Source organism: Schistocerca gregaria, chromosome 2 (genome assembly GCF_023897955.1).
Source record: "Schistocerca gregaria isolate iqSchGreg1 chromosome 2, iqSchGreg1.2, whole genome shotgun sequence".
NCBI lineage: Eukaryota > Metazoa > Arthropoda > Insecta > Orthoptera > Acrididae > Schistocerca > Schistocerca gregaria.
The window spans coordinates 37,933,814-37,960,482 of NC_064921.1; the positions used below are offsets into that span (position 1 = coordinate 37,933,814).

Consider the following 26,669-nt stretch of genomic DNA (forward strand, 5'->3'; position numbering starts at 1 on the left):
CTGTGGGGAACACCACTCTCCATGCTCGCCGGACTGCCCCGTTCTTCATAAGGAGCGGAAGATTATGGAATTTAAGACCCTGGACCGGCTTACTTATCGCGAGGCAAAGCTTAAATTCAAGAGGTTGTATCCTGTCCCACTTCGAACATCCTATGCTGCAGCCACGTTATCGTCGCAGTTGTCACCTCATCTGTGCCACCTTCAGTGGGCCCTCGGGGCCGTACATCTGTCTGCCCCGCTCGTGTCTGGGGGCAAGCCTTCCTCTGTTGCCCCCTTAGCAGTTGGGGGCAAACCCCCTTCTGTCACCCCCCCCTCCCCGCACATGCTTCGGGAGTGACATCTGCTCCAAAACCAGGGGGCTCGATCCCTCCCCTCCTTCTCCGCCGGCGTTGCCTCTGCCGGTTCCTCTCTCGCGGAAGGGGTCCCTCGGGGGCCCTCCCTTCTTCCATTTCTTCTCCTACCCCGCCGGATGTCAGTCAGTGGCTGAAGGTTCCGCCACCTGCTGGTCGTAGGGCTTCTGCGTCGTCGTCAGCCTCCGACGCTCCTTCAGAGAAGCTCTCCCAGCCCTCTAAGCCAAAGGACAGACGCGAGAAGAAGGAACGGAACGTGTCCAAGAAGGAGGACGCTCCGGCGGTTTCAGTACCGCCTGCTGTACATAGTTCTGGCTCTGGGGATGAGGTAGAGATCCTCGCTTATGCCGCGGATCTTGCCCTCACGGAACCCTCGGGGGCCTCTCCTATGGACACAGCTGACTCTTGCCCGGTGGCGGCCGTTGACTCTGCGGCGCCGTCTGCCTCTTAGTCACCTTCACGCCCTCCCAGTCCCTTCCTGCTTCCGTTCTCCAGTGGAATTGCGGCGGTTATTTCCGCCACCTGCCTGAGCTCCGGATGCTTCTGAGTGTTTCCCCTGTTCTGTGCATTGCTCTTCAGGAAAGTTGGTTTCCAGCAATGCGGACCCCTGCCCTTCGCGGTTATCGGGAATACTATAAGAACCGCGCTGACTGTCAACGAGCTTCAGCAGGTGGAGTTTGCCTCTTTGTTCACCACTCTGTCTGTAGCTCGCCAGTACCCCTTCTGACGCCTTTAGAGGATGTCGCTGTCAGGATTGAGCTCTCGCTGGCTATTACTGTTTGCTCTGTTTACGTTCCTCCGTATGGGCAGCTCCCCCGACATGTCTTGGCTGCGCTGCTGGCTCAACTCCCGCCGCCATTGCTGCTTCTGGGCGATTTCAATGCCCACAACCCTCTATGGGGTGGGACTATCTCCGATGACCGCGGTCGCGCCGTGGAGCATGTGTTGGCTCAGCTTCTTGAACACCGGTGCTCCCACGCATTTCAGTGTGGCCCATGGCTCGTTCTCGGCCATCGATCTCTCTCTTTGCAGCCCCGGACTTGTCCCATCCCTTCACTGGAGAGTGCATCCTGACCTGTGTGGTAGTGACCATTTTCCCATCTATTTGTCACTGCCCCAATGTCATTCTTCTGGGCGCCTGCCTCGCTGGGCTTTCAACAGGGCTAACTGGCCGGCTTTTACTTCCGCTGCCACCATTGCTTCTCCCCCACAGGGTGACATTGATGAGGTGGTCCGTGTCTTGACCTCGTCAATTATTTCTGCGGCCGAGACTGCCATCCCCCGCTCTTCTGGACTCCCTCGGAGGAAGGCTGTCCCCTGGTGGTGACCGTAGGCGGGCTCTCCAGCGTCATAAGCGGCACCCGTCTCTGGAGACCCTCATCGCCTTTAAGAAGTTCCCTGCCTTGGCCCGTCGTCTTATTGCACGGCGTAAGCAGGAGTGCTGGGAGAGGTACGTTTCATCCTTGGGCTCCCGTGTCTCCCCGTCGCTCGTGTGGTCCCGCATCCGGTGGATTTATGGATACCAGACCCCTATGGGTGTCCCTGGAATCTCCCTGGACGGCGCTGTCTGCACGGACGCTGCCACCATTGCTGACCACCTTGCAAAGCACTTTGCTACGAGCTCTGCGACTGCAACTTACCCTCCTGCCTTTCGCTCTCTAAAGGAGCGCGCCGAGCGGACGCCGTTACATTCCACACACGTCGTTCGGAAAAATACAATGCTCCTTTCAGCGAGAGGGAATTCCTCGCTGCCCTCGCCGAATGCCCTGATACAGCACCAGGACCGGACTGCACCCACACGCAGATGCTGAAGCATCTCTCCAGGGACTGCCAGAGACACATCCTCACCATCTTTATCCGCATTTGGAGCGAGGGCGTGTTCCCGTTGCAATGGCGAGAGGGTGTTATCATCCCCATCTTGAAGCCTGGTTCGGACTCTCTGGCGGTGGACAGCTATCGTCCCATTACCCTCACCAACGTTTTGTGCAAATTGCTCGAACGTATGGTGGTGCGGCGTTTGTGTTGGGTCCTTGAGTCGTGCGGTCTCCTCGCTCCATCCCAGGGTGGCTTCCGTCAGGGCCGGTCTGCTACGGACAATTTGGTGCGGCTGGAATCTGCTATCCGTACGGCCTTTTCCCGCCGTCAGCATCTCTTTGCTGTGTTTTTTGATCTGCGGAAGGCATATGACACAACATGGAGGCATCACATCCTTGCTATGTTGCGTGAGTGGGGTCTTCGTGGTCAGCTCCCAGCTTTTCTTCAAAACTTTTTATTGCGCCGCTCTTCCCGGGTGCAAGTCGGTGCCGCCTCTAGTTCATTTTATATACTGGAAAATGGGGTCCCACAGGGCTCGGTGTTGAGCGTTTCTTTATTTCTAGTGGCCATTAATGGTCTGGCTGCAGCCGTGGGGTCGTCGGTGTCTCCTTTGTATGCCGACGACTTCTGCATCTCATTTAGCTCAATGACTATGGGAGTCGCCGAACGCAGGCTGCAAGCAGCCGTTCGCAAGGCGGCACCATGGGCTCTGACTCATGGATTTCAGTTCTCTGTGGTCCACCCCCATCCGGAACTTTACCTCGACGGTCACCTACTTGAAGTGGTGGACACTAGCCGCTTCTTAGGACTCGTCTTTGATGCCCGGTTCACATGGGTTCCTCATATTACTCAGCTGAAGCTAAAGTGCTGGCGGCACCTCAACGCCCTCCACTGCCTGAGCCGCGCGTCTTGGGGTGCAGATTGCTGCACGCTGTTGCGATTGTACAGAGCCGTTGTGCAGTCCAGGCTTGATTATGGAAGCCTGGCCTATGGGTCTGCATCACCCTCAGTGTTGACATTGTTGGACCCCATACACCACTGTGGGGTTCGGCTTGAAACTGGCGCTTTCCGTACGAGCCCCGTGGATAGTCTACTAGTGGAGGCCAGGGTGTGGGTCCCGGTTGACAGTCGCCCACATTTTGTTGGAGTGTGCCCGCCTGCGCACCCTCCGGCAGACTTTTAATCTCCCGGGCATGTTGCCTTTGGTTTTATGCGACATGTCTCCATGGCTGACAGCGTTTTAAATTTTATCCGTGGTAGTCCTTTTTATGGTTCCATTTAGGGGGGACCTGCCCCTTTCCCTTTCTGTGTATCTTGTCCTAGTGTCTCTCATTGGTTGCAGATTTTAATGTGTGTATTTGGATGGTTGACTCTTTCCCAATTTTTGTTCTCATGGTCAGTCAACCAGTCTCCGGTCCTCTTCTTTTCTTCTGTTTCTTTCTGTCCGGTGTTCGTCTGTACTCTTCTTGTCTTTAGTGTTCGCTGCCACATTGGTGTTCTTTCAGTGACTGGGGGGAGGGGCGTCTCCTCCCCCCTTGGGGTTTTACCTATTCCGTAAATTTTGTTTCGCCTGTTTTTAGAATGGGGGACTGATGACCTTAGATGTTTAGTCCCCCTTAAACATCCCAACAACCGCCACCACCACCGCCTTGCCCAGACCTGTGTTGACTCTCCACAACTTATGCTTACTTCAACACTGCATCGCCGATCTAACAGCAAGTCATGACACTAACCTACTAGCAATGCATATCTCACAGTGCACAGTCTGAACATCATTCCTACAATGTTTGGTACACATATGGTAAACAGTTCTGTGTATACACTGGCTCAATTTCTGATAGTTTAATTATAACCACCCTCTAGGTAACAGTAGTTATGTGGAGATGAAGAGGCTTGCACTGGATAGAGTAGCATGGTGAATTGCATCAAACCATAATCAGACTGAAAACAACAGAACAGGCCTTCTGTGTGTGAAATAATATTTTAAAGTTGGTCTGCTAACTGTAAGTTTTATTATTGGGCAAATGGTCAGACATTTTTAGGCTGCACGTTGAACTGTCTGAGACACTGACAGCTTAAATAATGAGTATCATAAATTTTTGCCCCTATACTATAGTTACTATTGTTTCCAAATTGTAATGGATTATTTATGATAAATTTCATTAGCAGATTATTTAATGTGAAACTGCTCATAATGCCTTAGACCTCAGAGATATTTACAGAAGACTATAAGTGAATGCCATAATTAGTACAACTTGATTATGTACAGTCATTAGCTGTTTCCTAACTGCTTATCTCGGGAGGCAATGTCGTCATACTTTTGAGCGGAAGTATGTTATATTGATATAATTGCTCGAACAGGCAGTATAGCCGTGGACTGTTCGAGCAACAAATACGCCGGGTGAAACTGAAGAATCACATTGATATAATTGCTTCCAAAACTAGGAATTGTGCCAATAGAAAAAGTTGCTGTTTGAAAAGTACAGTATTGTACAAAATATTGATAGTAGAGAGAAGCAACCAGCCACAATTTGGTTTCGGTTCACTTTATGAAAAAGCTGAACTAAAATGCTGTGGATGTTTTTATTTATTTAATAAAAGTATGTGGCCTGCCTGCAAATGAATCTGTATATTGAAATTTTCACCCATATGCACTCCCCATTGCTGTCTTTTAATGTGCTGTGTTAATTTTTGGCATTTCTCTTTGTTGTTCAGAACTCTGTATAATGTACTCTAATTAAATCAGTGGAGAATGCAGGACGGAATGTAACAACATTGTGAGAAGAAAAGTTGCTACTCGCCATACAGCGGAGATGCTGAGTCGCAGATAGGTGCAACAAGACTCTCAATTATAGCTATTGGCCGTTAAGGCCTTTGTCAACAATACACACATGCACACGCACACACATTCAGATGCAACTCTCATACACGACTGTAGTCTCGGGCAACTGAAACCGCATTGTGAACAGCAGCACCAGTGCATGATGGGAGTGGCAACTGTGTAGTGCTGAAATGGAAACAGGGATGGGTGAGAACAGTGACTAACAAAGGTTGAGGGTTATGGGAATGTAGAATGTTTTGCAGGGAAAGTTTTCGCCTGCACAATTCAGAAAAGCTGGTGTAGGTGGGAAGGATCGATATGGCACAGTCTGTATAGCAGTGATTGAAATGAAGGATTTCATGTCCGGCAGCATGCTCAGCAATAAGTTGGTCCACTTGTTTCTTGACTGCAGTTTGTCGGTGGTCATTCATGTGGACAGACAGCCTGTTTGTTGTCTTGCCCACATATAATGCAACACAGTGGTTGCAGCTTAGCTTGTAGATCACATGACTTGATTCACAGGTAGCCTTGCCTTGATGTGATAGGCGGTGTTTGCGATTGTACGTGGTGGTGGCAGGACGTATGGGACAGATCTTGCATTAAGTTACTTAACACACTGTGAGGAGAATGGAACAGTCTCAGTTGTGATGTTGAAATTACTGTTTATTTATTCATCAGTAACAGATATTTCAGCTTATTCAAGGCATCTTCAGATTGGCCAGTAAATAAGTAGGTTATGAGTATTGATGATGAAACATCTGCAGAAATATGCAATAAAAAGTCAAGGCAAATACACTCCTGGAAATTGAAATAAGAACACCGTGAATTCATTGTCCCAGGAAGGGGAAACTTTATTGACACATTCCTGGGGTCAGATACATCACATGATCACACTGACAGAACCACAGGCACATAGACACAGGCAACAGAGCATGCACAATGTTGGCACTAGTACAGTGTATATCCACCTTTCGCAGCAATGCAGGCTGCTATTCTCCCATGGAGACGATCGTAGAGATGCTGGATGTAGTCCTGTGGAACGGCTTGCCATGCCATTTCCACCTGGCGCCTCAGCTGGACCAGCGTTCGTGCTGGATGTGCAGACCGCGTGAGACGACGCTTCATCCAGTCCCAAACATGCTCAATGGGGGACAGATCCGGAGGTCTTGCTGGCCAGGGTAGTTGACTTACACCTTCTAGAGCACGTTGGGTGGCACGGGATACATGCGGACGTGCATTGTCTTGTTGGAACAGCAAGTTCCCTTGCCGGTCTAGGAATGGTAGAACGATGGGTTCGATGACGGTTTGGATGTACCGTGCACTATTCAGTGTCCCCTCGACGATCACCAGAGGTGTACGGCCAGTGTAGGAGATCGCTCCCCACACCATGATGCCGGGTGTTGGCCCTGTGTGCCTCGGTCGTATGCAGTCCTGATTGTGGCGCTCACCTGCACGGCGCCAAACACGCATACGACCATCATTGGCACCAAGGCAGAAGCGACTCTCATCGCTGAAGATGACAAGTCTCCATTCGTCCCTCCATTCACGCCTGTCGCGACACCACTGGAGGCGGGCTGCACGATGTTGGGGCGTGAGCGGAAGACGGCCTAACGGTGTGCGGGGCCGTAGCCCTGCTTCATGGAGACGGTTGCGAATGGTCCTCGCCGATACCCCAGGAGCAACATTGTCCCTAATTTGCTGGGAAGTGGTGGTGCGGTCCCCTACGGCACTGCGTAGGATCCTTCAGTCTTGGCGTGCATCCGTGCGTCGCTGCGGTCCGGTCCCGGGTCAGCGGGCACGTGTACCTTCCGCCGACCACTGGCGACAACATCGATGTACTGTGGAGACCTCACGCCCCATGTGTTGAGCAATTCGGCGGTACGTCCACCCGGCCTCCCGCATGCCCACTATACACCCTCGCTCAAAGTCCGTCAACTGCACATATGGTTCACGTCCACGCTGTCGCGGCATGCTACCAGTGTTAAAGACCGCAATGGAGCTCCGTATGCTACGGCAAACTGGCTGACACTGACGGCGGCGGTGCACAAATGCTGCCATTCGACGCCCAACACCGCGGTTCCTGGTGTGTCCGCTGTGCCGTGCATGTGATCATTGCTTGTACAGCCCTCTAGCAGTGTCCGGAGCAAGTATGGTGGGTCTGACACACCGGTGTCAATGTGTTCTTTTTTCCATTTCCAGGAGTGTACATGCTCCCATCATGTATTCAAATCATAACATCTAATAATCTTGCTGGGGTGCATAATGTTGACTAGTGAATACAAGACAGGATAAATCCTGTACAATCTGTCAAATGGTAAAAGTGCTGGAAGCATCATTCTACATCCTGTGACTACATACACAGTACTGAAGCAATACCAGTAAATCCTTTAGGATCCTCTGAAACCGAACTATAAAAATTTTAGTATTTTTATAGGACAGTATAAGTGATTGAAATGTGTGTCCTGAATAATGACTTTTTTTTTTACATCTTTGTGAACATTATTCTTACTTTTAGTATGATATTGATTCCATAAACTAAGCTGTTTGAAAAAAAAAAATTAATATCAATGCAATGTTATTCAAATAGCTCATCACGGCAGGAAACTACAAGTAGGCTGAGTATCTCATTAATATTTTCTGTCAGACAATTAATGCAATACATTAACAAGAGCCACAACTCACTTTTCTGGGGTACATCTGATATTACATCTACTTCTGTCGATGTCTCTCCATCCTAGATAAGTCTCCTCCAGAAAACACTCACTCTGGTCAAATTTAAGTAGCACTATGTATGACAATACTTGGGTTAAAAAGTTTTGTAGCAGTACTGAGTAAAATGTTTCTCAGGTGTCAGAAAATCAAACATGGGTTTCAGCAGGTCATGTGAGGAAGCACAGTTTGGGTTTCACTTGATTGATGTTTTTGGAATCCATTCTGGTTGGTATGTTGGTAATTCTGTTTAAGACCTCATTATACGTAATGTCAAACAAAATGTGACTGGGCTGGGTATTTCTTCATAGTGAGGCCGTACATGTACTCTCGGATGGCAAACTGTATTAGTAGTAACATAAGACATTTGCAGATGTTAGTCACTGATGTAGCATATGCAAAAGCTGTACAACTATTCAAACAGACCTTTACAGGACTTCAAAGTGGTGTAAAGATTAGCAACTTGTTTTTAATATATTAAAAACAAAGATTCCAAGACTTACCAAGCGGGAAAGCGCCGGCAGACAGGCACATGAACAAAACACACAAACACACACACAGAATTACTAGCTTTCGCAACCGATGGTTGCTTCTTCAGGAAGGAGAGGGAAAGACGAAAGGATGTGGGTTTTAAGGGAGAGGGTAAGGAGTCATTCCAATCCCGGGAGCGGAAAGACTTCCCTTGGGGAAAAAAAAGGACAGGTGTACACTCTCTCTCTCTCTCTCTCTCTCTCTCGCGCCTTTAAATATGTCTGCTTGTGTCTGTGTATGTGCGGATGGGTGTGTGTGTGTGTGTGTGTGTGTGTGTGTGTGTGTGTGTGTGTGTGTGTGTGTGTGTGTGTGCACACCTGTCCGTTTTTTCCCCTAAGGGAAGTCTTTCCGCTCCCGGGATTGGAATGACTCCTTACCCTCTCCCTTAAAACCCACATCCTTTCGTCTTTCCCTCTCCTTCCTGAAGAACCAACCATCGGTTGCGAAAGCTAGTAATTCTGTGTGTGTGTTTGTGTGTTTTGTTCATGTGCCTGTCTGCCGGCGCTTTCCCGCTTGGTAAGTCTTGGAATCTTTGTTTTTAATATATTTTTCCCATGTGGAAGTTTCTTTCTATTTTATTTACAACTTGTTTTTAATGTACAGGAAAGTAGTATTGTATGACTACAATAGCAATGAGCCACAATTGGAATCGTAATTGCCATGTTTTATTAAAATGAGGTGCTTGTGTCCACTATTTTGATGATATAGTGGATCAAAACTGACATCATACAGCGAATGATTCAGTATTTCGATTTAGTCACCCATGAGCACAGGCGAGCATGTGAACACTGTTGACCTGTGCGACCGCTGCTGCAGACTGCCAAGTTAATGGAGGCTTTACCCGTGATTGCTGTTCTTGAAAGGGAACTGTTTAAATTGTCTTGTGTATTTTCCTGTTGACTGTGATTGGCTGCTTGGCAAGAGTACTATCATGCATAGTTCATTTACTCTTGTTGAACTCATTTCATGTTACTGCTGATTTTTCATTGTCTTGGCTATAGGTGGTGCGTATGCTTTGTTTTGGATGTGTGAACAGGTTGCCCTGTCTTGCCATTGCAATCAACCCTTCAATTTACCTCATGAACTCCTAGATGGTGTAACATGTCGGTAACATATTTTGTCAAAATTTGGCCACTGTCAGAATTTGTCACTATGTAGGAAGTAAGTGATAGCAGACTGCCTGCATGTGTTTTAAAAGGAAATATGACAGTGTGCCATTGCCTTTTGCATGTAGACTCTTCTTCGGTGTAATGCACAAAGCATTAAGCTGTGCTACATTTATAACTGTTTGGAGGGCTAGTACACAATAGTCTCTGCTGTTATTGATGATGATTACCACAAGGAAGGAATGGATAGGGCAGTACATAACCTAATCCTGTCAGGTAGTACTGAGGGATTCAAAGAATTTAACGTCCAGTTGTTGGATTACTGTCAGTACATACTGTATGGTGATTTGTGGAAAGTAAGTACAGCTGTAACAAAGAGCACTTACATTAGTGCCTCAAAGACGCGTTACAGATAAGTTTAAAACTAATCCACAGTTTTAGTGCAGTCTAGTGATATCTAAGTCACGTGGACTCCATTTAGTAGCCATATACTTAAAATTGCTGCCAATTACATGATTTTGACAGCTGCATCTACACAAGCTGCCTTCTCACTAATGCTTACTACTAGTGTCCATTATGGCTGCGTGAGGATTAGGACTGACATTCTAGTCCATAAGCAGAGTCTATACCCATATCTGTATCCCACCCACCACCATACGTTCAGTGTCAGAGGGAGCATCATAGCATAAACATATCATTCCCCTCCCCCCACCCTTTTCCCAACCCTGTTCCATTCACAGATGGCAGACATGAAAGAAAACTCTTAGTACTCTCTAAGAGCCTGAACATCTTAGTTTTAGCACTGTGCTCATAATGTGAGGAGAAAGTAATATGTTTATGAACGCATTTTAGAAAATAAGTTCCTACTAAAATTACTTTCTTAGTGACGTTCCAGTAAGTCGTGTGGTGGGAGCCAGCTGCCAGGCAACTTTATTCTTTCTCAAGTGCCACCTGCTTACAGTGCTGCCAGTTTTGTAGAAACTTGTAGAGTGTTGACTTCCATGGCTGTCTGTCCCCTCCCTCCTCCCCAAAGCCACTGCACTTTATTAATCACAGTGTAATTTTAATTGGAGTATAAGGCACAACAGGGTCCTTGAAATGACTTCTGATGCTGTTCATTAACTATTTCTGTGATAAGCTCATAGTGACTAAATTGACTTGACACAGTGTACAGCTCCTTTGAATCGTTTCTGTCTTCAGTCAATCTGACAGGTTAAGGACCCCAAGCTTACAAAAAGTAACAAAAAATTGGTCAGACAAGTATTTTAAAACTGACTTTATCAATTGGCATGTTAGAATACTCCTATGGTGAAATTTCTCCCATCATTCCACCTTACATCACTAAGGTGGGAAACTCGTAAGTATGAGAGAGTGTCACACTGCAAATTTGTCTCCATTGTTCTTGTTGTAGTTGTGGTCTTCAGTCCTGAGACTAGTGTGATGCAGCTCTCCATGCTACTCTATCCTGTGCAAGCTGCTTCATCTCCCAGTACCTACTGCAACCTACATCCTTCTGAATCTGCTTAGTGTATTCATCTCTTGGTCTCCCTCTACGATTTTCACCCTCCACGCTGCCCTGCAATACTAAATTGGTGATCGCTTGATGCCTCAGAATATGTCCTACCAACCGGTCTCTTCATCTTGTCAAGTTGTGCCACAAACTCCTCTTCTCCCCAATCCTATTCAATACCTCCTCATTAGTTGTGTGATCTACCCATCTAATCTTCAGCATTCTTCTGTAGCACCACATTTTGAAAGCTTCTATACTCTTCTTGTCTAAACTATATATCATCCACGTTTCAATTCCATACATGGCTACACTCCATACAAATACTTTCAGAAATGACTTCCTGACACTTAAATCTATACTCGAAGGTAACAAATTTCTCTTCTTCAGAAACGCTTTCCTTGACATTGCCAGTCTACATTTTATATCCTCTCTACTTCGACCATCATCAGTTATTTTGCTCCCCAAATAGCAAAACTCCTTTACTACTTTAAGTGTCTCATTTCCTAATCTAATTCCCTCAGCATCACCTGACTTCATTCGACTACATTCCATTATCCTCGTTTTGCTTTTCGTTGATGTTATCTTATACCCTCCTTTCAAGACACTGTCCATTCCGTTCAACTGCTCTTCCATGTCCTTTGCTGTCTCTGACAGAATGACAATGTCACCGGCAAACCTCAAAGTTTCAATTTCTTCGCCCTGGATTTTAATACCTACTCTGAATTTTTCTTTTGTTTCCTTTGTTGCTTACTCAATATACGGATTGAATGACATTGGGGAGAGGCTACAACCCTGCCTCACTTCCTTCCCAACCACTACTTCCCTTTCATGTCCCTCGATTCTTACAACTGCCATCTGGTTCTGTGCAAATTGTAAATAGCTTTTTGCTCCCTGTATTTTACCCCTGCCATTTTCAGAATTTGAAAGAGTATTCCAGTCAACATTGTCAAAAGCTGTCTCTAAGTCTACAAATGCAAGAAATGTAGGTTTGCCTTTCCTTAATATATTTTCTGAGATAAGCCGTAGGGTCACTATTGCCTCACGTGTTCCAACATTTCTACGGAATCCAAACTGATCTTCACTGAGGTCGACTTCTATCATTTGTCTGTAAAGAAATCGCGTTACTATTTTGCAGCCGAGACTTATTAAATTGATAGTTTGGTAATTTTCACATCTGTCAGCACCTGCTTTCTTTGGCATTGGAATTATTATATTCTTCTTGAAGTCTGAGGGTATTTCGCCTGTCTCATACATCTTGCTCACCAGATGGTAAGAGTTTTGTCAGGACTGGCTCTTCCAAGGCTGTCAGTAGTTGTAATGGAATGTTGTCTACTCCTGGGGCCTTGTTTCGACTCGGGGTCTTTCAGTGCTCTGTCAAACTCTTCACACAGTATCATCTCCCATTACATCTTCATCTACGTCCTGTTCCATTTCCATAATATTCCCCTCAAGTACCTCGCCCTTGTATAGACCCTCCATATACTCCTTTCACCTTACTGCTTTCTCTTCTTTCCTTAGAACAGGATTTCCATCTGAGCTTTTGATATTCATGCAAGTTGTTCTCTTTTCGCCAAAGGACTCTTTAATTTTCCCCTAGTGAGGTAAGCCTCTACATCCCTACATTTGTCCTCCAGCCATGCCTGCTTAGCCATTTTGCACTTCCTGTCGATGCCATTTTTGAGACATATGTATTTCTTTTTGCCTGCTTCATTTACTGCATTTTTACATTTTCTCCTTTAGTCAGTTAAATTCAATATATCTTCTATTACCCAATGATTTCTACTAGCCCTCGTCTTCTTACCTACTTGATCGTCTGCTGCCTTCACTACTTCATCCCTCAGAGCTACCCATTCTTCTTCTACTGTATTTCTTTCCCCCATTCTTGTCAATCGCTCCCTAATGCTCTCCCTGTAACTCTGTAGAACCTCTGGTTCTGTCAGTTAATCCAGATCCCATCTACTTAAATTACCACCTTTTTGCAGTTTCTTCAGTTTTAATCTACAGTTCATAACCAATAGTGTGGTCAGAGTCCACTTATGTCCCTGGAAATGTCTTACAATTAAAAACCTGTTTCCTAAATCTCGGTCTTACCATTATATAATCTATCTGAAACCTGTCAGTATCTCCAGGCCTCTTCCATGTATACAACCTCCTTTTATGATTCTTGAACCAAGTGTTAGCTATGATTAAGTTATTCTCTGCACAAAATTCTACCAGGCGGCTTCCTCTTTCATTTCTTACCCCAATCCACCTTCACCTACTAAGTTTCCTTCTTTCCCTTTTCCTACTACCGAATTCCAGTCACCCATGACTATTAAATTTTCATCTCCCTTCACTATCTGAAATATTTCTTTCATTTCATCAATTTCTTCGTCATTGGCAGAGCTACTTGGCATGTAAACTTGTACTAGTGTAGTAGGCATGGGCTTCGTATCTATCTTGGCCACAATAAGCCGTTCACTATGCTGTTTGTAGTAGCTTACCCGCATTCCTATTTTTTATTCATTATTAAACCTACTCCTGCATTACCCCTATTTGATTTTGTATTTATAACCCTGTATTCATCTGACCAAAAGTCTTGTTCCTCCTGCCACCAAACTTCACTGATTCCCACTATATCTAACTTTAACCTATCCATTTCCCTTTTTAAAATTTTCTATCCTACCTGCCCGATTAAGGGATCTGACATTCCATGCTCCGATCCATAGAACACCAGTTTTTATTTCTCCTGATGACGACGGACTCTTGAGTAGTACCCGCCCAGAGATCTGACTGGGGGACCGTTTCACCTCCGGAATATTTTACCCAAGAGGACGCCATCATCATTTAACCATACAGTAAAGCTGCATGCCTTTGGGAAAAATTATGGCTGTAGTTTCCCCTTGCTTTCAGCCGTTCGCAGTACCAGCACAGCAAGGCTGTTTTGGTTAGTGTTAAAAGGCCAGATCAGTCAATCATCCAGACTGTTGCCCCTGCAACTACTGAAAAGGTTCCTGCCCCTCTTCAGAAACCACACGTTTGTCTGGCCTCTCAACAGATACCCCTCCGTTGTGGTTGCACCTACGGTGCGGCTATCTCCACTATTATTTTTGGGATATTTATTTATTTTCAAGGAGTACTTCAGTTTATCAGGTACTGACAGTAAATGCGAAATTACTACCTCCAGAAAAGATTGCAGAGAAGGTTAAAATCTAACAGAAACAATTAAAAAGTAAGAAAGAAAGAAATCCTGATCTTGATTCTTTCTGAGATGTTTAGAGACAAAAACAAAGAATAGAATTTAAAGCAATGCATGCAGCAGACAAAATGAATACAATTATTACTTGGTTTCACTCCCATTGAATCACATGTTCTAAAGATTCATGCTTAAGCTGTATGCAGAAAGTACAGCATGGCACAGTGTGGCTGGTGGTGTCACAGGTGCAAGTAGCAGATAACTCAGTTTCCCATATTGAAGGTGACTGATAGTATAGTATTGGTCGTTTTGCTATAGCTTCTGTTGTGGTGTATTGGTGTTCACCTCATCAGCTACTATACATCCACATAGTACATTTACAGCAATGTCAGCAGTACCAACCACAAAGAAGGAAAAAAAAACTGAATGTCTTGTCAGTAAGTGGCAAGCACATTATAAATGATCTTATTTTTACAGTTAGATGTATTTTTATGTATAGTTCTGGGTAACAGCACTTTTTGAAGAAGAAAAAGCTGGTTACCATTGCTTTTTATTTCTTCTCCAACACTGCACTGTTTCAGGCTGTTGAACCACGAAGGTGCTCTTCTGGCCTACAGTGGCTATGGAGACAGGGATGCAAGAGTGACAGCGGCAATTGCGAGCAACATTTGGTCAGCATATGAGAAGAATGGAAGGAACGCGTTCAAGGAAGACAATCTCCAGCTGGTGTTAATGGAATGCACAGTTTGTTTCATTCTTTTCATATCTGATATTCTTTAAACTTCTGAAAGTTTATTGCTACTTAATATCTTTAATTTAATATTGCTTTCTAATTTCTATATTTTACGCCACTATAGAATACAGTGTATAACTTTTGGTATCCATTAATTCCTTTTAACTTGATGTGTATGTTTGGAATGTCTGTCACAGGTGATCATAGCAAGTCTAGGTGGTGGAACAGGTGATTTGTATAAAGATAATGAAAACTTCACATTCATTGGCTTCGCCTACTCTCAAAGAGACTATAACCTGCTGAATCAACCTGTATCTCATGCAGTGCTAAAGATCAGTCTGTATAACCGCATTTGAAATGAATTCGTTAATAACCATTTCAGAATTTGTTAATAACCATTTTGACGTTAACAGTGGAGTCAGTTGAAGATCCCAATGCCAGATGTCATCTTTGACTTGTGATGTAATGATGTGGGGCAGGACATCATGCATCCACAAACAGAAGTAGACAAAACTAAGACTTTATTTGTTCTACAATTACTAACAAAGAGATAGAGGGGCTGGCCAGTACTTACCTCAGCTCAGTACAGCCGATAGAAACACAAAAACAACCGAAAATTTAAACTCCTAGCTTTCGGAATAAATGTTCCTTCATCAGGGAGGAGAGAGGGGAAAGAAAGGGAAGAAGGGAAAGTGGATTTAGTTACTCACAACCCAGGTTATGAAGCAACAGGGAAAGGAAAACAGGGAAGGTATTTGTTCTTTGAGTTTTAGGTTGTGCTGACAGACTGGTCTCCAGCACAGGTCGAGGTTAGATTAGAAGATTTGCTTGCGATGTGAAACAGAGGTTACGAGAATAACAATTACTCTATTTTTGCTGTGTATTTTACATCAATTTGATTTTGACTTCTTATTTACGTCCACCATTTTGTTTACATGAGGAATTAAGAAATGTTTGGTCTCAATAGGTTTGACAATGAAGTTTGTGAAATAAGTGAAATGTAATGTGGCAACAGCAGAATGGAAGGAAAGGCACTCTATGCAGTGAAAGTATTTGGTATTTTCTAGCATAAGAGCAACACCTGGTTCACAGCTCAGCTGAACATAGGCTGTCTCATACTATTGTCCTATTAGCTGTTTCCACCTTGACACTGAGGTGCATTGGCAACATCTGCTTTATATTGCACATAAACACACCCCTTGGATGATCTTTAAAGTTCAGCTGCATCCCCCTTTTAGATAGGGCTTGTGTGATTCTGAGGATAGTGTGCATGTGCATGTGTGTCTGTCCTTGTTATGTAGAGATGAAGAGACTTGCACACAATAGACTACTGTGGAAAGTTGAGAAAAGTCTCGTTTGATTTTAATTCCTTAGTGACAGTTCATTCTTGATGATGAATGTGACATGCTGATATTTGTTCATCCTCTTACTTTCAAGAACAAAAAATAAATTAATCAGATTGGAATCCATATGATTCCCTTGTTTGCAGCAGTTGTTGAGTATAGACGGTGGAGAAAAGAACAGCAGTGGATTGAAGAATCGGTGATTTTAGTACTGCGGATCTAGATTTCAACTATATCATCTCAATTGCTAAATATCACAGAACAAGAGAACCAGGAACAGGTGTAAGACAGGTGACAACGTATCGTAAGTGCAAACATAAGCACTGTATAACGGCTGGCAACATCAGTCCAGAGTGTCGTGTAGTAAACAATATTGGTTGAAATCGAACAATGGAAAATCCAGGATGGAATGTAACAATACCAGAGAAGAAAAGTTGCTACTCACCATAGAACGGAGATGCTGAGTTGCGATAGGCATGATAAAAAGATTCACACAATCATAGCTTTCGGCCACGCACGCACTCACACACACTCGCGCAAGTGCAACTTGCACACACGTCTGCTGTCTCAGAGCTGAAACTACACTCAATTTCAGCTCTCTGAGACTGCAGATGTGCACGCAAGTTGCACTTGCGTGAGTGTGTGTGAGCGCGTGCGTGTTGCACTTTCCTTATCTCGTATTGTCTTAATATTGGTTGATGTAGACCATACAAGGGTCTAACATGAATTGTGAAGCCATTGCTTAAATGGTTGAACAGGAAGAAATTGTGAAGTCAGTCACATGGTGCACTCTATCAAAGTGCCAATGAATAGTTCAGTAATAATAAAGCTATATAATTTTGAAAAATTAGTTTTTTTAGATGGCACTGAACATAAACCACAAATAATGGTAAAATCGTGGAAAGCAAATAACGTGTGGAGCCATAAGTGTAGCCCAGCAAGTGATACCAGGTACATGATAGTGTGTCATGTATTTTTGCATTACAAAAGATCCATTTAAAATTTCTTACAACACCAAAAGTGTAATGTCAAAATAATGTACTAACATAATTAAAATGTAAAGAAATGAAACTAGCACAGTAAAACTTGGTGTGCCCTCTCTGGTCACAAACAAAAATTATACGACTCGTATAAATACGTTAATGTCATCTCTTGATTTACAGTCTAAACAAGTGAAATAAAGCAGCATTAAAATGTCAAAAGGTATGAATCTAGCCATTGTCTCACAAAAAATGAAAAATAAAGGAATGAAGTATCACAATAAAAAAAAATGTGTATCCTCTTTGAGCATAAACTAAAATCATGCGGATTGTAAAAATATATTGGTGCTATCTGTGGACTTATAATAAAAACATGTGGAATAAAACAGGTACAGCGTGTAACTCTCCCTCAGTGACCGACATAGAGAAAACTATTTATATTTTTTAGAATGATAGTAGACTAGTACTCCGTTGCTCGAATGACATGCTTGCAATACCTAATTCATGACTGTGTGAATATTATTGCAGGCATGCCAGTTTTATTCACATTAGACTGTGTAATGGAATGACTGAAGGCTCTATGGAAGTTTGCTACCCTTGGTAGTGATTTGCATGTAGAAAATGGCTGCTAATTGTTTGTTGGCAAGCCATTATTGTGGGTAGTGTTAAAGAGAGCTTACAGGGACCTACCATGTGGTCTGTAAGATGGGAAAATGATTTTAATTAGTCTTACAGGTACACCATTTCCACTTAATGCAATTATTATTATCTAATAATCACAGATGCTGTAAAAGGAGATGAAAATCTAATAGTCATGGGGGCTGGAATGCAATTGTAGTGCAAGGAGAAGAAGGAAAGATTACAGGAGAATATGGGCTTGAGACAAGAAATGAGGGAGAGACTAGTTGAGTTCTGTAATAAATTTCAGCTAATAATAGTGAATACTCTGTTCAAGAGTCACAAGAGGAGGAGGTGGTATACTCGGAAAATGCAGGGTGATATGGAAAGATTTCAGTTAGATTAAATCATGGTCAGACAGAGATTCTGAAACCAGTTACTGTATTGTAAGATGTACCCAGAAGCAGATACAGACTTGGATCACAATGTAATAGAAATGAAGAGTAGGCTGAAGTTTGAGATTCTTCAGGAAGAAGCAATGCGCAAAGAAGTGGGATACAGAAGTACTAAGGAATGATGAGATATGCTTGAAGTTCTCTAAGGCTATGGATACGGCAGTGAGGAATAGCTCAGTAGGCAGTACAGTTAAACAGGAAGGGACATCTAAAAAAAAAAGGGGGGGCAATCATAGAAGTTGGGAAGAAAATGTAGATACAAAGAAGGTGTGAAAAAACCATGGGTAACAGATTGAGAAAAGAAGTACAAAAAACATTCAGAGAAATTCAGGAATACAGAAACAAATGTCGCAGAGGAATAAAATAAATAGGAAGTGCAGGGAAGCTAAGATGAAATGGCCGAATGGAAAAATGTAAAGAAATCGAAAAAGAAATTAATGTTGGAAGAACTGTCTTGGCTTATAGGAAAGTGAAAATAACCTTTGGTGAAATTAAAAGCAAGAGTAGTAACATTAAGGATCCAATGGGAATTCTACAGTTAAATACAGAGGAGAGAGATAGGTGGAATGGAAACATTTAAGGCCTCTGTAAGGAGGAAGACCTCATTTGGTAGAAGACACAGGAGTCTACAGGGAAGAGATAGAGGATCCAGTATTAGAATCGAAAATTAAGAGAGCTATGGAGGACTTAAGATCAAATAAGGCAGGAAGGATAGATAACATTCCATCAGAATTTCTAAAATCAATGTGGGGAAGTGACGACAAAATGACCATTCACTTTATATTAAAAAAAAAGATTCCAAGACTTACCAAGCGGGAAAGCGCCGGCAGACAGGCACATGAACAAAACACACAAACACACACACAGAATTACTAGCTTTCACAACCGATGGTTGCTTCTTCAGGAAGGAGAGGGAAAGACTTCCCCGCGCGCGCGCACATATCCATCCGCACATACGCAGACATATTTAAAGGCAAAGAGTAAGGGCAGAGATGTCAGTCGAGGCGGAAGTACAGAGGCAAAGAAGTTGTTGAAAGACAGGTGAGGTATGAGCGGCGGCAACTTGAAATTAGAAATTCAACAACTTCTTTGCCTCTGTACTTCCGCCTCGACTGACATCTCTGCCCTTACTCTTTGCCTTTAAATATGTCTGCTCGTGTCTGTGTATGTGCGGATGGATATGTGTGTGTGTGTGCGCGCGAGTGTACACCTGTCCTTTTTTTCCCCCAAGGGAAGTCTTTCCGCTCCCGGGATTGGAATGACTCCTTACCCTCTCCCTTAAAACCCACATCCTTTCGTCTTTCCCTCTCCTTCCTGAAGAAGCAACCATCGGTTGCGAAAGCTAGTAATTCTGTGTGTGTGTGTTTGTGTGTTTTGTTCATGTGCCTGTCTGCCGGCGCTTTCCCGCTTGGTAAGTCTTGGAATCTTTGTTTTTAATATATTTTTCCCATGTGGAAGTTTCTTTCTGTTTTATTTACATGACTATTCACTTTGGTGTATAGAATGTATGAGTCTGGTGACGTTCAGAAAAATATCATGTGCACTATTCCGAAGACTGAATGAGCTGACAAATTGCAAGAATTATCACACAATCTGCTTAACAGCTCATGCATCCAAGTTGCTGGCAAAATACAGAAGAATGGAAAAGAAAACTGAAAATGATGATCAGCATGGGTTTGGGAAAACAATTCTGATATTGCAGTTGATAATGGAAGTTAGACAAAAGAAAAATAAACACATTTATAGGATATGTCGATCTGGAAAACCATTCGACAATGTAAAATGGTGCAAGTTGTTTGAAGTTCTGAGAAAAATAGGGGTAAGTTATAGGGAGAGATGGATAATGTATAATATGTCAAGAGGGAATAATTAGAGTGGACGACAGAGTACGAAGTCCTCGAATTAAAAGGAATATAAGACAGGGATGTAGTTTTTCGCCCCTACTGTTCATTCTGTACATTGAAGAAGCAGTGATGGAAATAAAAGAAAAGTTCAGGAGTAAATAAAATTCAGGGTGAAAGAATATAAACGATACAATTCGCTGATGACATTGCTATCCTGAGAAAAAGTGAAGAAGAATTACATGAGCTGCTGAACGAAATTGACGGTGTAATGGATACAGAATATGGACTGAGAGTAAATTGATGGAAGACAAAAGTAACAAAGTAGCAGAAATGAGAACAACGAGAAACTTTGACATCAGGGTTGACAGTCGGAAAGTAGATGGAGTCAAGGAGTTTTGGTACCGTGGAAGCAAAATAACCAGTCACAGATGGAGTGCTAGGAGGACATCAAAAGCAGAATAGCGCTGGACAAAAGTGCATTGCTGGCCAAGAGAAGTCTGCTAGTATAAAACATAAGCCTTAATTTGAGGAAGGAATTTCTGAGAATGTAAATTTGGAGCACAGCATTGTATAGTAAAGCATGGTCTGGAACAGAAGAGAATCAAAGCATTTAAAAATATGGTGCTACAGATAAATGTTGAAAACTATGTGGACTGATAAGGTAAGGAATGAGGAGGTTCTGCACAGAATCAGAGGGGGCAGAAATATGTGGAAAACACTGAAAAGCAGAAGGGGCAGGATGATAGGACATCAGTTAAGACAGGGCCTGACGTCCATGATACTATAGAGAGCTGTAGAGGGCAAAAACTGTTGAGGAAGAGAGAGATTAGAATAATTTAGGACATAGGTTGCAAGAGCTCCTCTGAGATGAGGAGGTGGGCACAGGAGAGGAATTCATGGCGGGCCACATGAGACCAGTCAGAAGACTGATAACTAACAAGAGAATATTTTTGTTTACATCGAAAGAGGGCACACAGTTTTGGATTGTAACATTTCACTCCTTTATTTTACTTATTTTCTTATTTGTATGCATCACTGACCTTTTGCCATTGTAATGCTACTTTAGTCCACATGTTTACACTGTAAGCCCAGCAATGACACTAAGGTAAGGTATTTTTGAGTTACACGATTTTAGTTTATGGCCAGAGAGGGCATGCCATGTTTTGTTCCACTACTTTCATTCCTTTAAATTTAGATTATATTATTTGAACATTGTAACGTTCATGTTGTATGTAATTGTAAATGAATCTTTTTTCCATTAGCCTGTAACACAAGACGTACTATCCTGTACTTGTCGACAAGCAGTCTACACTTATGGCTTCATACATGTGATTTGCTTTCCCTGGTTTTACCGTTACTTGTAGTTTATTGTTCAGTATATTAAAAAATAAATAAAAATCACATGCCTTTACTATTATTTGACTACTCACCTGCACCTCTATGGAGAGACCACGTGGCTCTGACATGTGTTTTTCCTGTTTAACCATGTTGTAACGCTATCAGTTCATGTTTGAGCCTTATATGCTCTGCTGTACACTAGCCAATATTTTGGTTATTATGTGACATTATAGACTGTCTCCTATTGTTATAAGGTATGTAAGTGTGGTTCTTATGTTGTCAGCTGTCTTGTATTTGTTCCTGATTCTCCTGTTTTGTAATTTGTAGCACTGAAGATGACTATGCAATAGCTGAAATCTAGATCTGCTGTAGGAAAACAATGGATTTTGTGGTCGGTTGCTGTTCTTTCTTTGTCTAAAAAAAATACATTGTTTAAAGAGCTTTCATGTATAAGGTTGCATTCAGAGCTCAGCAGTTTCCATTGTGCCTGTAGTGACCTTGTCAGTCATTTGCTGGTTTGGCTCATGCCAGCAATGTTCTGAGTTAAATGAAATGATTCAAAATTTTCAGAGATATTCTATAAATAATTTTTCAAATTGTGTAATGATTGTGAAAGAAGTTATTCCCAAAAACTGGGAGATATACATTCATCCAACAACACAAGAAAGGAGCCAGACAAGATATAAGGACTATACAGGATGTACATAAAGTCCGGGAACACCTGCAATTATTTATTCCACAAGAACAATACATTGTACAAATATCATACACCATTTTGAAGAGAAACCCTGAAAGTTCAGCAGAACGGGGCTCCATCCCATTTTTCATTATGAAGTTCGTGGGTACGTGGACACGGAGCTGCCGTATAGATGCTGTTTCATGAAATGGCCTCGCTGATCACCAGCTCTCACTCTGTGTAAGTTTTATGTGGTGTCACATTAAAGATTTGGTCTGTGTACTGCCTCTACCATGTTATGTAGCAGAGCTCCGGGAGAGAACACGGGAATAGACTGCCACAGTCGACGATGCCATGTTGGGACAGGTATGGCAAGAATTCGATTACCCTATTGACGTCTGCCAAGTCACTCGTGGTTTGCACGTCAAATGTTTGTAAAAAAATACTTTGAGTTCTCTTCAAAATGCAATATGTATGACATCTGTACATTGTTTAATTCTTGGGCATTAAATAATTGAGTGTTAGCAGACTTTACATACACCCTGTATATCTGTCACCCACCACATTTAAAAGAATAGATTTTAATGAAACAGAAGAACAAAGAAGCTTTAGAAATGGGTGCAGTGCTCTGGATTATTTGGAAGTCGTAAAGAAATTACAGAATGTGGCCATGACTGGATTACCATACATACACGAGCTTGACACCCATTCTAATAGCAGTGTAGTGTCTGCCTGTGGTGCAGATACCCTTGAACAAGAAATGGAAGAACTTTTAACAGAGCATGTTTGCAAACAGCCCAGAAATTGTGTTATGAGTATGGAGAACAGTGGAAAGGAAAAAGTTGGTAGTTACTGGGAGTGACAAGAGACTAAAGACAATACGGCATCCATACCTCGAAGGGGATATCCCGGCCAATAAATGCCATACAGTCATTTCATTTTTTTGAGGCTAAAGAAATGGATCGAAGGTACACTGGAATGGAATAAGTAATTATTATTTTATTTGAAAGGAAATGGAGATGGGCAGGACTTGTAGCTAGAATCTCCACTTATCGAGAAAGGAGAAAAGAGGGATAATTGGACTTAACCATGAGTGTGTGTATATTAAGAGTAAAATACTATTTGATTTTTGTGGAAAAGGAATTGCAAACAAGGACTGGCTAGGAATATTTAGGTAAACTTTACAGGTGAAACAATGGAAACAGTTCTGGAAGCAGAAATTCTAAGCATAGGGTTTAATTTCTAAGGGGAAGTGTCAAGAGCATGGAAGGAATCCCTGACACCTGGAATCAAAGTATTCTCTCTCTCTCTCTCTCTCTCTCTCTCTCTCTCTCTCTCTCTCTCTCTGTGTGTGTGTGTGTGTGTGTGTGTGTGTGTGTGTGTGTGTGTGTGTGTGTGTGTGTGTGTGTGTGTTCGAAGAAGTTAACAGCCAGGTACAGAGGTTTGTCATATAAAGCGTGCACTACTATAACATGACTCATTACCTAGACAATAGTGGCAACACATGAAAACTGATTTGTCATTTATTTAAAGCATAGTTTGTGGAAAATTCTTAACAGTAGCAAAAAAAAGAATAATGGCAGATAACGAACAAGCTAATTCATTTGCATCAGAAATACTTAGACATTTGATGTACATCTGTGAACTCTCATAAGTGGTCATTGCTGTCAAACTGAGGTAGGTGGTACAGTTATTAGTGCACTGTATTCATGGTTGTCAATCCTAGTGAAGAAATTCTTTTACTCTGCACGTATTTGATCAGCAAGAGACCTAGCAAAAATGCTGTGGTTGAAATTATTAATTTCTCCACTATTTGATGGAGTAAGCGCTTGTCACAAGTGCCGTACATGCAAGCCCCCTTATTGTTTGGTGGAAGGTTCTTGGTGTATCGCTGTCTGTTTTGCCTATTCCCATTCGTTAGGAATTTTTTGTAATAGGCTTCAAAGTCAGCTGGAATCTCTGTTTGACATTTGTGTTCGTGCTGGGGGATACATTTCGAAGCAAGCTCTATTGGAATTTTAACACCAAACCACACTGTGATGTAGAATGTCTCTTTTGCAATGTCTGCCACTCAGGTTAGCTGAAAATCTCTGCAACACTTTTGTGCTTGATGGTGATATTTCCATCCAGATGGGGATGTTAAATTCTGCACCCTCATCTTTTTGGGAGGGAGGGGAGCAGATAAATGACCTATAACAAATGCTACAATATTTGAAAGGCACGACAGTAGTCCATTTCTCCCTGTACCCTGCCCAGCATATCAACTGTGTCAGTAAGAGGAGCTGCTGTAATGCAGTGTCAAAAGTGTTTGATGTTTAGTGGTAGTGGTGGAACATAAACACCATCCTCAAAGTAACCCCATAAGAGAAAGTTGCAAGGTGAGTCTGACAGCTGTGGCGAACACTGGAGCAGTGCCTGGTCAGCAGCCACGTCTCAGCCTGTCCGGCATCATTGCAGAATCTCATTTTGGTAATGTTGCATGGGCCTGATTTGAGAAAAATCTTGCACACAAACGGTATATCGTTTGGTGACCCCGCCCCCCCCCCCCCCCCCCTACATGTCTAACATTATTTGCCTTCCTTGGAGAAGACCTTTAAAAGTAAATCTAAATGTAGTGCTGGTGGAAATGCCCATTTGTACATATTTGTCCACAGCTGCTGCAAATTTATTGAGGAAGCCATTGCCTGTGTATGCTGTTTTTATTTATGAAATAAAAACTTTATTTAATGGTGCTACTTTTAGCTAGTTTTTGCCCCATGGGCATTTTAAAGTTACCTCGGTCTCAGTGGAAATACTGTACTCGTATATCCTATTTTCCGCATGTAATTGTTGACGAAGCATCATCCAATAGTATTTCTAATAAAGGTTAAAATAAACTTGGCAGAAAGGGGGCACAATTTTCACACATGTGAACACCGTATGTGAAATGGTAAAATCCAACCCATGTGCAGGTATTTGTTACTGCGCCAGTATAAATCACATTAAAATCCATTGGCTCATATTTTAAGTAAAGCTACTCGCGAGGTGTTCAGTGGCTACAAAGTTTAAAAATTTGATTTTTAGGCGTCGGCCATATCGTATAATTTTACGGAAGTGTTAACTAACACATTTCAATGTGGTTTATGCTGGCATAGTGACAATAGGGGTACAATTTTATCCTTTTTGCATATGGAATTCGCATCTGTGGAAGTTTTGTTACCACTGTGTTCGTAAGTAACCTTTATTGGGGATACTACCACATGGTGCTTCATCCACACTATTGTGTGAAAAAGGTGTGACTAAGATCTTTCACTGTGACACAGGTAACTTCAAAATTCCAAATTGGATGAAGTTAAATGAGCACAACAGCAGAAAATGAAGTGTGTATTTCAAAATGCCTACAAAGGATAACAGCTTCCCTCAATGGTGGAAAAGGCTGGCTTTTTTTTCTTTTTTGAAATCCTGGGAGTTTTTCATTGTTTCGGTTTTCATTTCAATTTCTGTAATTTTGCCTGCTTCTGTAACAAAGAATTTTGCTTTAGCTGATACTGCAGAGTAATGTGGGGCAAGAGGAAAAACTCCAATATAAAATGTGAGTTGCAAAGAAAGTGCACAATTTTCAACAACAAAACACACTGTGCACACAAGCAATTTGACTGCAAAATGTGTCAAACGTTATAGGATGAAGACTAAGCAATACTTTGTTACGACAAACTGTTTTCGACGAGCATCACGTGACAACTGTTTGAATGATGTTCATTTTAGCACTTTGAAGTTAGTCTGCATTCAGTAACACCAAAAACAGTCGTCAGACACTGTCGCTGAGGGTCCCCGATAACATCGGCCTTCGGTGTAGTCATAGATTTCCTTGGCCAGTTTTTGACCGGGTCAAGGAGATTAGGTCAGGTTAGAATCTATTCTGCTTATGAAGTAGGTTATATTTTAACCTCGTGGGGTGGGGTGGATACCACAGTGCACCTGTGCTGCACAGCGGCTTCTGCTATTAGCGAGATGCCACGTGCATGTGAATGAGCTTTCCTGTCCTATAAAAAATGTGGCGAGCATTATACATTCTGTCCTCAGTTATCGAAATAAGCAGACATGTTTTAAGAATACATGAGATGACGGGAGAACTGTTGTCTCATATACAAGATAACTTGTGGTGACCTTGAAAACCAAGTTATGAATGATTTGTTTCGCTGTATTTATTTAGAGCTGTGCAGATATGTCAGTTAACTTTAAATGACTGTCATTTAGCACATGAGTGAAAGACAAGCATAAAGTGTAGCATAAGACATCCAGGAAACCTAAAGTTGCAAACAACTTTATAGTAACAGAATCACTACCCTACTGGCATAAAAAGCCAGTAAGCAGTAATAATTTTTAGACAGTCAAGGACAACATACTACAGAAAATCCAGTACAATAGCTACAAGTATATGTTACGCCACAATTTTCACTTGAACAAATTATTTTTGAGTTTATAATATGTGGCTATTTGAGGTTTTGAATAAACCTACAATTTTAGTCCATAGATTCTGGACCATATCCCAATTATATTTTCATCCTCAGGATGCCACAATGCATTCTTTCTTGGACTAAACTTATCAGTTTCTCACGCTACATATTTCGTGTGTGAATACATCAGTTGATTTGACCAATGAAAAGGAAAAAAAAAAACTTGATT

The 26,669-nt window shown here is 42.5% G+C and overlaps 1 protein-coding gene across 1 annotated transcript in view; it reads left to right on the plus strand.

The window, feature by feature from the left end:
• Window positions 1-26,669, plus strand: part of LOC126336276 (ragulator complex protein LAMTOR2) — a 49,416-nt gene that overhangs the window by 4,046 nt on the left and 18,701 nt on the right. Inside the window, exon 2 of the mRNA XM_049999781.1 lies at window positions 14,599-14,761. Within this exon, the coding sequence (XP_049855738.1) occupies window positions 14,599-14,761 (163 nt within the window). The remainder of the gene's footprint in view (window positions 1-14,598; window positions 14,762-26,669) is intronic.